Genomic DNA, 13,086 nt, shown 5'->3' on the forward strand with positions numbered 1-13,086 from the left:
CGTCATAGGTGACTCACAAGTCATTATAAATGCAATGATCTTCAACACCCCTGTTCAGGACCTCAACCTTGCAAGGCTGATCATCAGGACCAAAGATATGGAAAAAAGCTTTCAGGATCTGAAATACTACCACGTGCTAAGAATCCACAATAAAAAGGCGGACATCGAAGCCAATAAAGCTGTCCTCCTTTCTGCTGGGACCAAAAAGAAAGAGGATGAAGAATCATGGGAGCCCATTCCGTAATTAATCTGCTGTCATGATTTACTGCCTGCTCCTAAACCAATTTGTTTGTATTTTCAAGTGGGGGAAAATTGCTGAAATCATCTCAGTAGGGGTCTATCTTAGGAAGAAAACTGTAAGCTGCAGCTGCATTTTCAGCAAAGAAATGCAGCAGGACAAAGAAGCTCAAAGTGTAATAAGAATTTGGCATTTTGCCTAAGATTAATATAAAGCACCATAACCGTTCCTGTTAAAAAAAAAACTATGAATCGACGTATTTATGTAAGGCAACAAAAGTTTGGACAATACTCTAAGCTCTTAAATGCAATTTGTAAACAACAAACGCTAGATGATCCAGTACTCGAAATACGTAAATGATTAGAAAAGACTCTTATCGATATCAACAAATAACTTCTTTCTTTCCTCCTTCGATTTCAAAACGCCTATCGACTCATTTCCCAATAAATCGCCACCTGTATGTCACAAAGTCTCTGTATCGAAGATAAAGCTGACATCCAAATCTCTTTATCATTCCAATGTTTGTCCCATCATTATTATTTATTATTATTATTATTATTATTATTAATTCACAAATCTAATAATCATAATGAAGTGAGTTATTTTTCTATCATTGCAAATGATGCTTTTCCCTCACTATACTAGCTATTTCAAATGTTTGCAGTCTCATTTCCCTATGAATCACCACTTGACACTATTTTGCGTTTGAAACTTGCTACAATGATAAAGTCGTCATCTAGTTTTTTTAATCGTCCTGAAGTGTGCCCTCTGATTAATAGAAAACAACCCTACGGGTAAAAACAAGTTCTCTCAGCATTCAATTCACTGACTACACACTTGCCCGCGCATTTAGAAAACCACATAAGTGCTAAAACATAAAATCTAGAAACATGATTTTCGTATACTTTCAACATAACGCAAATACATATGTGCGAGACTACAGAGCAAATCCATTGTATGCAAAAAGCTCTCATGCTTTCATTGTATGAACCTCTGCACTTCGCACAATCTATTACAAACACGATTTTGAAAGCATTAAAATGTTAATACTAACATATACTTTCAAAATAACACAAATGCATATATACTCTAAAGCTAAATAAGAAATTAAAAGATCCCTTCACACTTCCCTCATTCCGCTCAAATCCCGTACATCCCTCATTCTGCATATGCATTTGTTCTGTGCACAACCACCTCCACACAACGTACTCTACACAACTACTTCTAGATTCAACAACGTCCTTTGCTCATTCATTGACATTTGAAGATGATATTAATAGATTGTGCATCCCAAATATTGTGGGTAGGAAGCATTCATTGTGAAAATACATTCCTAAATAAGACTTAAAGAAAAGATTTGTATATTTCTTATTTTAATAAACTTTGGACAAAGCTTTCGACACACTTAAAGCTTCGCGGACATGCATTTGTTCTCTGCACACACTTCATTTGAACAACAAAGTCCTTTGTCTGCAAAAATCTCTCAAGCTTTCATTGTATGAACCTCCACATTCCGCCGAATCTATTATTAATAAAATAAGCATTGTTCTTACAAACAATCTACTAATATCAAAATGCATTACAATTAAAAGACCACTATGCACTTCCTTCATTCCACACATGCACAACTATTTCTGCACTCAATAATGCCCTTCGATCACTCATTAACATTCGAAACTAATATTAATTAATGAACATACGTTATGAAATACATTTCTAAATAAATATTAAAAAAGAGATTTGTATATTTATTACTTTAATAAACTTTGCACAAAGCTTTTGACACAGTCAAAATTGTTCTCCGCACATGCTTCCTTCGAACAACCATCTTTTCTCAACAACCTTCACATATTTATTATTTCAATAAACTTCACACAAAGCTTTCAGCACAACAAAGTTGTTCTTCGCACATGCTTTCTTTGAATAGCTAGCTCCGCAAAACCACCTTCGCACAACTCCCTCCACAACTACTTTCGTAGTTGCCAAATGCGCTTCTAAATAATAATAAAAGAAGAGATTTGTATATTTATTAATTTAATAAATCATGCACAAATCTTTCTGCACATTTGGGGAACCAAGAACTTAACTAACACCAAGCACTAACATTTACCATCTCCTTTCAACGCAAAGATTGAATTGACTCACTTCGTTTTACCACACAACACTTCTTCTTCACACTGATTGAAAACACAATTTATTTAGCACCCCCGTCTATGCAAAAAGAGCCCAAGTTCTCATAGATTTGTTCAGCCTGCCCCCACGAGGCCTACACAAAAAACTTATAATCCCATCAATTCTCGCATCATTGAGCAAAGCACTAACATAATAGTGTCCTGCAACCGCATGTCACGTGAATTGAAAACAAAGTTTATTTAATATTGCATAATAAGGGTATATTAAAAAGCGATACTAGCTTCCTTTGTACCTCCATCTATGCAAATGACCCCCAGTTCTCCCGCACATACTTCGTCCCCCGCACAGCAAAAGTTCTGCACAATGAAACCGTACAAATTACCACATCATTGATCAGTGCCACAACACACTATGCAAAAGGCCCTAGTTCTCCCACACATACTCCATCCTCCGCACAAGGAAACATAACAATATTAATTCGACATTTGTTCAGCTCCCCGAGGCCTATGCAAACAACCTGCAACCGCATTAATTCTCGCATCATTGAGCAGACCACTAACATAACAATGTCTTGCAATTGCATCAATTCTCGCATCACTGAGCAGAGCGCTAACATAACAGTGTTAGTGTCAGAGCACTCACCAATGCAATAGCCACTCACAAAATTACTTTTATTTTAATTTTAAAATGAATTGTCAGACACTATAAAAAATGAAAATAAAACGCTCTCCACTAGGGGAATTATGTCCCATCGGAGCTTCCTCAACCAATAGGAATTTAAAAACAACATTTATTGAAAATTCGAAATTTATTTTTGAATTTATGCAAAAATAGAAATATTAAGCATTTTCCCGAAACTTTGATTAAAATTGCAAAAAATAGAGCCAAATAATACACATCCAATGCAACTTGACCGCGAGGCAAATGCTATAATCCCAACAAGACAAAGACTAAAAACTCACATAAATAAAAATATAAAATATAAAGATGAAATTATCAAAATAATCATATAAAAAAAGTGTTAGATATATAAAATAATGCTAAGTCCCTTGCATTGCATTGCTTTCTCCTACACTATTAACATATTAGCGAATTAGAGAGTAATCATTTTGCATATTAAAAATAGAGAATCCTATGTTTAAAAGGAATTAGTAAAAGGCATAGAAAGCTTATTGAGAAATGATACTAGCAAGAAATAGAAAGAAATAATGGTTGATAATGAAGTGGGAATAATGGCATTTAATGCAAAACAACAATATTTAAATGATTTGAATTTTTCTAATGCATTATTAACACTAGTTATATAATTTGTTATTTTAATTTATTAAAAAATAACATTTTTTATGAGTATGTTCTAAAATTACTTTTGTTTAGTTAAGATTTTTTTTTTTAAGATTTAAGATTGATAGACATTTGGCATGAGCAAAAGTCTTTTTATCCACAAGTTGATAATACCAAATAACATGCTTTTCTTTAAATAAAAATGATAAGTCAACCTACATTGACAAAACATACTACTAGTTTGAATGATAATAAATTTTCTCATTTTATACAACTAACCATAGAAGAAAGAAAGAAAGAAATTATTTCAATGTCCACGAGGCTAAAGATAGCCTATGGGACAAATTGCTTCTTCATCTGCTTGATGTATTCAGCCCTTTTTCTGTGAAGCTTCAAAATAAATGCTTCCAGCTTCTTGACAAATCCTCGTTAAATAGATTAGTATTCAGCCCTTTTTCTGTGAAGCTTCAAAATAAATGCTTCCAGCTTCTTGACAAATCCTCGTTAAATAGATTATCCCAAGAGCTGGCTGCTAGCATATCTGCATAATTTTCCCTATTGTCTTTGAAGACCTCACATTTAAAATGAAATGATTTTCTGTTTTCACTTTTTCGGAAGAACAAAAAATGCATACTCTTTCCTCCCACACTTCTTTTGGCCTTTTCCAACGCCCTGTTTCACAACGGAGTTGATGGGAATTAGTCCTTAACTGAGCAATAAGAATTTTGGCTCTCCAAGATATATTGGCCTCTATGTATGCTTTTGGTTGATGACTATGAGTGGGATTAAACACTTCAATATAGTACTTTTTCTTTCTTCCTAACTCCTTATCCAAGTACACTTGTGGAACTTTTCCATAACAAAAGCTTTTATTTCTTCGCTATTTATGAGACACACGGTTCACGTTTACTAAACCATTTGTTATTTTGCTATATCCAAGTATTTTTTTTTTCTTGCACAATCTATCATTAAAGACAACTTTAGGCCATCTACCATCTTCCATTTGCTCATTTTTTTTAAATACTTTACCCTAACAGTTGCTTCAATAAAAACCATCCATATTTCACTTAACAAAATAACCTAAAAAACTACACTTTTAAATAATTTATTAAACATATTTAACTACTGAATAATCACTTTAAACATCAATATCCCAACATTTAATTATATACATTTTTATGTTTAAAAATACTCATTCATAACACTTTCCCACTTTGTGCATCTCATGCTGATTGGCCTGTAATCATCTTATAATTTTCTTAAGTAAATGTACTTCCCAGTGCCAATTAAATTCTCACCAAAAATTAAAAAAATTGCATTCTACTCTCTCGTCGTACTATCATCACTGGCATGCCGAAACCCTGAAGCCACTGGGTGAGGGCCTCTTTCCCCCGTATAATTTTCCGGTGTTTCACATTCACATATTTTCACGGAGGTTGTTACTATGCAGGTCCCCGCCTATTCACTCGCGAGTCGCAACTTTGCCCCTTAAGCTATCGCTGTTTAAACCAACGACCGGAGCCCGCGAATTCTTTGGAATCAGCGCCCTTTCTCCCAACAAGACTTCGAGGATTGTAGGAGAAGCCACGGTAGAGCCAAAAGAGTGAAGCCCAGCTCAATCTTTACAGAAATAAATCTTACGAAGACTGCTTTGAAGGGCCTAAGAAGGACTACAATCAAGACTAAATATCTGGCAAGAGATACATATGTGGTCATATGAGAGGAATTTGAGGTATCCTTGAAGATCTTATAGAGGAGCTTATTTACAGAGAACGCGAGGCTTGAAGAAAAACCCTTGCTCTCCCGTCACTTCCCAGCCAAAAAAGATGCCTTCAGTTGTGTCGAGCGGACGAATACACCGGCTGGAACTGGAGAATTTTAAGTCTTACAAGGGGCACCAGGTGATAGGGCCATTCAAGAACTTTACGGCCATAATTGGACCAAACGGGGCTGGAAAGTCCAACCTCATGGACGCCATCAGTTTCGTTCTAGGGGTTCGCTCCATGCAGCTCAGAGGAGCGCAGCTGAGGGATCTCATTTACGCCTACGACGACAAAGAGAAAGAGCAGAAGGGAAGGAAGGCCTTCGTTAAGCTTGTTTACTTGAACGCCAGCGGCGAGGAGCTTCATTTCACGCGCACAGTCGTCGGCTCTGGCGGCAGCGACTACAGAATTAATAATAAGACGGTCACATGGGACGAATATAACAACAAGATGAAGTCCCTTGGAATTCTCGTTAAGGCTCGCAATTTTCTTGTCTTCCAGGTAGCAATGGTCTCCATTGACTTTATTTCTTCATTTCCTGTTTTTTATGATAACTTTATAATTAGTGAAATTATAATGTCTTTATAACCCAAATCCCAAATTTGCTAGATGTGAAGTGTTCTTTCCTCTCCCCACGAGGCATTTCTTGTAATTTGAGTAAAGGTGTTTATTGTTCTTTACTTTTTTCATATCCCCTTCCTATATAGAAACCTATATTATAGGAACGACAGACAAATTGTTTGGCAGCGCTCCACGACATAGTAGCAAAAGTTCGAATATGAATTCAGTATTGAAGGTTCGAATGCGAATTCAGTATTGAAAAAATCGAGATATTGGAAACAACTCATAGAGACGGAAATATGCATTTTGTTCCAAATTGAGGAGCATTTCAGTTTCAGAAACGTCCAATAAATCATAAAAAAAATTCATTCCTAAAAAAATTGGCCAGTTTATATTTATAGGTGTTTTCAGCGTTTTGCCACTGATAAACGTCTTCTAGTCTGGACTTTATTTCCTGCTCTCCCCGTATTTTTCCTGATTCAGTTTTTGTGGCAATAAGTCTCCGATCTTAGTTTCTTTTTTGAGGTATTTCTGAAGAATGGATCCTATATATTCTCTGTTGGGATCCATCAAGCTCTGTAATTACTAATTACGTTTTTGTGTACTCCTTTTAATAAAATGAACAATGTCTCCAATTTGGAAAAATGTGTTTTCAGCGTTTTCAATAATTTTTTGGGGGTTTTTGTAGGGATTTATGGGTCAAAGGCTATCAAATACATTAGAGAGATTATCAAAGACCATGAAAATTATGTTGACTGTACATTGTCCATATCGCAGAAAATATATACCGAATTTCATCCTGCCACTGAATTTCATTGCTGCCAAGACCAATACGACTGATTCTTGCTACTATGCTCCACGTCAGCCCTTTCACACGCTTTTTTATGATAGTCATCAAAATGAGTCGGAGACTCCTTGATGAAAACTTGACTAAACTGAGCGAGGTAGGGGGTTGAATCAGTTTAGTACATTTATGGACATTAATATTCTTTTCTTTAAGTTTCATTGACTGAAACATTAAATGAGTAGCTTAACACATAATGACCAGCAGATTGAATATGTGAACAACAAGTAATAAGTAAACCAAAACATCACATCAACACATAATAACAACACATATGGACACCAGATATAAGTGGAAACCCATAAAGGGAGAAAGCCATGATTTTGTTATTGTTGTGATGCAAAGACAAGCTACTACTACCTTATTACATCTCATTTTCTATAGGCTCCAACCTACAGGAGGCTGTTACCTCAATTTTTTGCAAGCTGCAACATGCAAGGAAGCTCCAACTTTTATACATTTTCTGTAGACTACAACCCTCAGGAGGCTCCTACCTCAACAGGCTCCAACCTGATATTTTTATCAAGCCACTACTTGAAAGGACACTACAATCCCTTGATGCAAACAAGAAACAACAATGTACTGGTTTACCTGGTCATCAATTCTGCATATCTCCATCTTCATCTGTGCCTCTCTTCCCTATAAATTTGCTTCACATAAGTTTCATATGTGCCAGGTAATTAATGCATAACACCTCAATCAGCTCTCACATTCTCTAACTCTCAAAAAAACCCAATCTACCCTCCAAAATCATATCTTTTATAAAGATAGTTTGTTGGCTGTTTGTATTCCACACAAGAATGTGAAGTGAACAGGTTTGACTCTTTGCCTTCCACTCATTCATTTCCAAGCTCTTCGTATTTTGAATATTAGAGCATAGATAAGTGCTCCACCAAATATTATTTCATCCATCTATAATGATTACGTACACCAATAACAACATAATGCCAAAAGCAATACATTATAACATCAAAGCCATATTTTCTTCGCCATTGCCTCCACAAGCTTGAGTTTTGTTTTGTTTTTGCTGTCATGGAGTCTTGCCTTTGCCTTGCATCACAACAATTTAGCATGATGACAAATTCTTCAACATAGCTCCTTTAGTGTTCCTTGCTGCTGCTCCTTTGCTTTTGTTGCTCCTGCATACCTTGCTACTCCTTTTTCATCAATGACAATAATGCGATCTCTACTAACATCTGTTATATTGAAATTGTTTCTATGACATAAATGCCTCTTTAAGTTCTTGGTAATAAAAGTTGAATTGATTAACTTTATGTGGGTTAGTGTCATGCCTTGTTGGCAGTCTTTGATTTGTGGTTGTTATACATGTGATGTTATAAGCTAACTTTAACTTGCTATAGTGGTGAATCTCTATGTTGAGATCTTGTTCTAGATTAATACTACCTTATTCTTCGTCCTCTTCTTATGTTCAGACGGGAAAGATTTGTTAAACCTGCTTTTCACACGTCTATATGTCCCAATGTTTTTAAAACCGGAACCGGTGACCGGACTAGTCCACCTAATGAACCGGTTTACCGACTGGAACCGGTCTAACCGAGACTGGTTTGGTCTAAACGAACCGGTTTTAGAAAAATACATTAAATAATTATTTTTTAATGAAAAAAACTATTTATAAGATTTAAAACCATGATTCCAAGCCAATAGAGACAAAATATGCAAAGAGTGCTCATTTCTATACCATGTAAAGGTGAATATATCAAAATGGCACAGAGTGCAATACATATCATTGACAAAATACATAAGCAATGAGGCTCTAAATGGCCTCTAGAGTGCAAAAACAAAGCCTACAAACTATGGGGCCAGTGGCCTACTACAAGACTTCTGTCTAGACTCTACATATATGATAATAGTAAATACTATAATAGTGATCAACATTATCACTTGAAGTTGAAACTTCTCATGAGTCTCAGTCATCATGATCAAACTCAGTTGGTTGAGTCTCGACTCCCAAACTTTGCAGTCACAAACTTCTTTATTGGTTCAGTGACTTGAGTCTCAAACTTCTGAAGTTATTCTGCCCTAATATGCCCTATTATTTCATTTGGTGCTCCACATGGTTTTACATGGCCTCCTATCCCAGCCAAGTGTTCCTTGAACCTGTTAATACCCCCTCCTTGAATGGATTTTTGGCAATATTTGCAGATCATTTTGCCATCAATCATATCACAATGAGCCCATGCAGTATCTCTGGCTTTTGGAGGCATGATGACTCCCTGGATGGTAGATCATAGAAGTGAGAAGTTTATAACACATAAAAAAAATTAATTCATGGACAACAGTCAAATAAGGAATTTTCAAGTGAAAATCCTTACCTGGAAATGCAAACTAGCTTCCTTAGCCTCCTCTTGAAGATGGCAACTCCACTGTCAGCTACACACTATCTCCAAAATAACTCCAACTCCAACTCCAAGATGACTACTTCAGCAAAAACTCACCACTCTCCAAGCTCACAAACAAACTCACAAACACTCACAAACACTCCAAATCAGTTGTGTGAGACAAATGAGAGTGAGAGGGGCCTCTTATAGCTTGGAGAGGGTGTTTTTGGAGGGAAAACACCCTTAGTTCCCCCCCAAAACCCCAAAACCACAGTTAGAAATCCGCTTTTTGCAAGTTATGGTGGGCATGCCTAAAACCGGCCGGTTTTCACCGGTTAGGGCCAAAAATTGGAGAAACTGCCTTCCAAACCGGGTTTTTTGGCCGGTTCGGACCGGCCAGCTTGCTAACCGGCCAGTTTGACCAGTAACCGGTTTTTGAAAACGGTTTTTAAAACACTGGTATGTCCATGTAAAAGCTACTTCGACATGCAGATACATTATGATAAGGAGTACATGTTGATATTTCAGATTTGCCAATATAGTGGGTAATGCTTTTGAGGTAGAAAAAAATTCAGAAAATATCAGCAACTTTTGTGACATAGCTCTAATAAGGTAGGATTTAGCCAAGTTGACTTTAAAGTTTAAACTCAATAGCGTGTGTACTTATTCTCAAGTTGATTGCACGTTCACTACCAAACATCTCCTTCAACTTGGGTAGAAGCACAGTGTGAATAAAGATGTCTTGGCTCTAAGATAATCGACCAGTTGTTGATTTTAAAATGAAAAAGAGTCTTAATTAGCAGATGCTCACTGCGTAGCTTACCTAAAAGGCAAACAATGAAAGAACATGGATGGCATGCTTCCAGAATACAAGATGCTTACATTTATGGACAGAAGGAAATCATTGCTTAAAGCAATGTTGTTGAATTTTCAAACAGACAATTTGTGCCTGACACATGTTAGAGTGAGGAAATGGACGCACCATTCGCAAAATGTTTGCCATTTGACTTTGGTAACTGAACCAAATTAGTGTTCAGAGCACAAAAGATATTAAGAAGATGCAAGATTTTAAAGTGTTGATAAAAACAATTTAAATATCATGTGAAAGATGCTCTATAATTCCAAAATAACAAAAGAAATCAAAAAAATATTGTTGAACAATAAAGAGAGAAGATTTATTTGAGGTGGAGCATGATGAGAGTGCATTGATTATACTATGTCACACCGTTTGGGTTCAAATTCGAGTTCGAGTAACATCTAATTATCAATGACATTAGTTAAATATAAACATACACCATAGTAGTTTACAAATGCAAAAAGAAATGGCATAATTTTCAATCTTCAAAATTTAAAAGAATGTCTATAATGTCAAATACTTGTAATCTCTGAAAAATTCACAAAATTAAAACATAATCAAAATTTAAACATACAATTTACAATCTATGTTGCCAGGAAACGTTGGTTCTAGGACGGGTACAGGGACAGGTACGTCACTTTTTGAAAGAGGGTACCTGAGTTTGTTTGGGGTATATTATAATTTATATATATTATATATTTTATAAAATATAATATATATAAATTTTGAAATCTTTCAACTTACATGTTAACAATTGTTTAAGTTGAAACCTAACAATCTGATACTCATCTATGACACTGGCTGGCAGACTAAAATCCTTTTAAAATACACATACATTTCGTTATTAAGTTGAAACACAATGTTGTTAAGGTCTATAATAAAGTTAATGACAGGGACGACATATTCATGCTAGAAAAGATGATTTGATTCCTATCAGTCAAAGAATACCTATAGATGAAGCTGACCTCCAGGAAATTCATTATTATTAGTCCCTCAGAGAATGTTTCTAGATAACATAATGCCATCCTTCTACCAATCCTTTCATGAACAACACTTTAGCTTATATATTTAGTGGACCTACTAACTACATCCCAGTAAACTATGAAGGCTGAGAATAGGGTTTGCACTGAAAATAACATAACAACCCTTCCAGTATGATTCTACCATATTCAGATAAAAGTATGGTACAACAATCTGGCTGCATTAACCTGGCAATCTTCAAAACCCAACTTCAACTGTAAAAATGTCATTATAGTGAACTGGTTAATTAAGGATGCATTAAACTTATTAAGTTATTTGTAAGGTACTCTTGGGCAGGAGGAGGCTATCTTCCATCTGATATATCATATGGATATCTAATACCCAAATCATTTCTCAATCATTTGTTTGATACTGGAATTTTGAACTTCCATGAACTTATTCAACCTAGCGACAAGTCATTATGTGGAATGTGAGAAGAAAAGGATTTCTGGACAAAGGAAAAACGCCATCAAGAACCCCTCACACACCCGTTTTCGGGGTTTACTCACCCATTTTGGGGGTTTGGCGAACCTGTTTACGCAAAATAACCCAACCCGAAGATACTGAGTACCGGGTTCTTATGGGAAGTACTAGGTTCTTTTGAGAGGTACCCATTCCTGCACCCGGTTCTTGGGGACGGGAACCCAGTACGGGTTCAAGAAACCCGAGTTCGCAAATCCATGCAACACAGTGTACAATACAACTATATTGCAAAATCATGGAGAACATATTCAAATTTAAAATTTTTAAAAAGAAGTCAATAATGTCAAGTAGTTATAATCCATAAGTGCAAACCTCATTTTTTTTAAAATCAAATTTGACTTTAGGTTTGCCTGAGGTTCGAATTTGATCAGGTTCGACTTGATGTTCAAATTCGATTAGGTTTGACCTTCAGATTTGGATTTCAGGTTTGGCGAACCTGAATGAATCTGAAATTTTTTTTTGGGGTTCGCCGAATTTCGAACCTCAAAGTTTCAAATTCGGTGAACCTTGTGACATTGCATTGATAGTCATGTTGGTACAAGAAGAGGACTGGGTGTACAATTATTAATGAAATAAATAAACATGTAATGGTTGCTTGAAGAAATTGCTGTCACGTTTTCAACATCATAAATGGCAACGTGGAGAAGGGGCCATTTGATAGGGAGATCCTGAAACTTCACATGATTGGTTCGATCAAGCTGCTGAGTATTGGGAACAAGCTTTAGCAATTGTTCCAGGTAATTACATCAAAGCACAAAATTGGTTAAAGATTATAGGATACTTTGGAGAATGAGAATTTCCATTATTGACTCTGCCCTTGGTCAATCTCTTTCAAAAATGACATTCATCCTTTAACAAGAAAGAATGAACTGATGTCTTGGCTGTGGGTCTTAAGTGGAAAAGGCGGAATAAAGGATGATATAAGAAGAAGATATATGGTGATAGAGATGTTTGACGCCTCAACAAAAAGAGCTCCCTTTTAAACTAGAAAGAGCTTCTTTGAAAATAGTTGCAGTAGTTGGGATGTTTGACCAGTTGAAGAGTTAGTTCTCTAGTTGGGACAACTACACAACTGTCTAAATAATTGGTAAATTAGCTGTCTTTGCTTTTGAAATCTTGATCTTGAACATGCTTTCTAGAGATGCGTCTTCATTCCTAAACTTGGAACTTGAAACTTCTGCTTTTCCTCCTCTGTCAAGGAAAAATGCCAATGTCACAAAAAATTAAAATTTAAAAACAAATACAAGATGTTTGGCAATAAGAAACAAGGATTCTGTGTGTGTTTTCCATGGTTGTTTTGCTGGGGTAGTTGGGTTTACTGTCCTTTCTTTTCCACTAAACTCTGCAATATAACAATACTATAAACGAAATGTGTAAAGAAAATTCCACCCACACAGAAACTATAAAAAGAAAATGATAAACCCGCTTTCCTTCTTTTGGCAAATAAAAATTTACTGATTTGTTTTTCCAAAATGTAGACAATGCTATCTAGCTCTTTGGAGAATCTAGACATATTACAGAAAAGTCAACAATTGCTGGGCTAAAAATTATGCTTAAATGTTTGCTTC

General features: G+C 35.8%; 1 protein-coding gene across 2 annotated transcripts in view; it reads left to right on the forward strand.

Moving 5' to 3' along the window:
• The first annotated feature begins 4,973 nt into the window (after positions 1–4,973).
• Positions 4,974–13,086, forward strand: part of TTN8 (Structural maintenance of chromosomes (SMC) family protein) — a 315,922-nt gene continuing 307,809 nt past the window's right edge. Inside the window, exon 1 of one of the 2 annotated variants that reach the window (XM_089436139.1) lies at positions 4,974–5,916. In XM_089436139.1, the coding sequence (XP_089292265.1) occupies positions 5,479–5,916 (438 nt within the window). In that variant the 5' untranslated portion in view covers positions 4,974–5,478. The remainder of the gene's footprint in view (positions 5,917–13,086) is intronic. The other variant, XM_089436140.1, reaches the window with a different exon arrangement.

This window comes from Pinus tabuliformis, chromosome 5_2 (assembly GCF_031772625.1).
Source record: "Pinus tabuliformis cultivar Carrire ecotype Pingquan chromosome 5_2, CPIR1, whole genome shotgun sequence".
Classification (NCBI taxonomy): Eukaryota; Viridiplantae; Streptophyta; class Pinopsida; order Pinales; family Pinaceae; genus Pinus; species Pinus tabuliformis.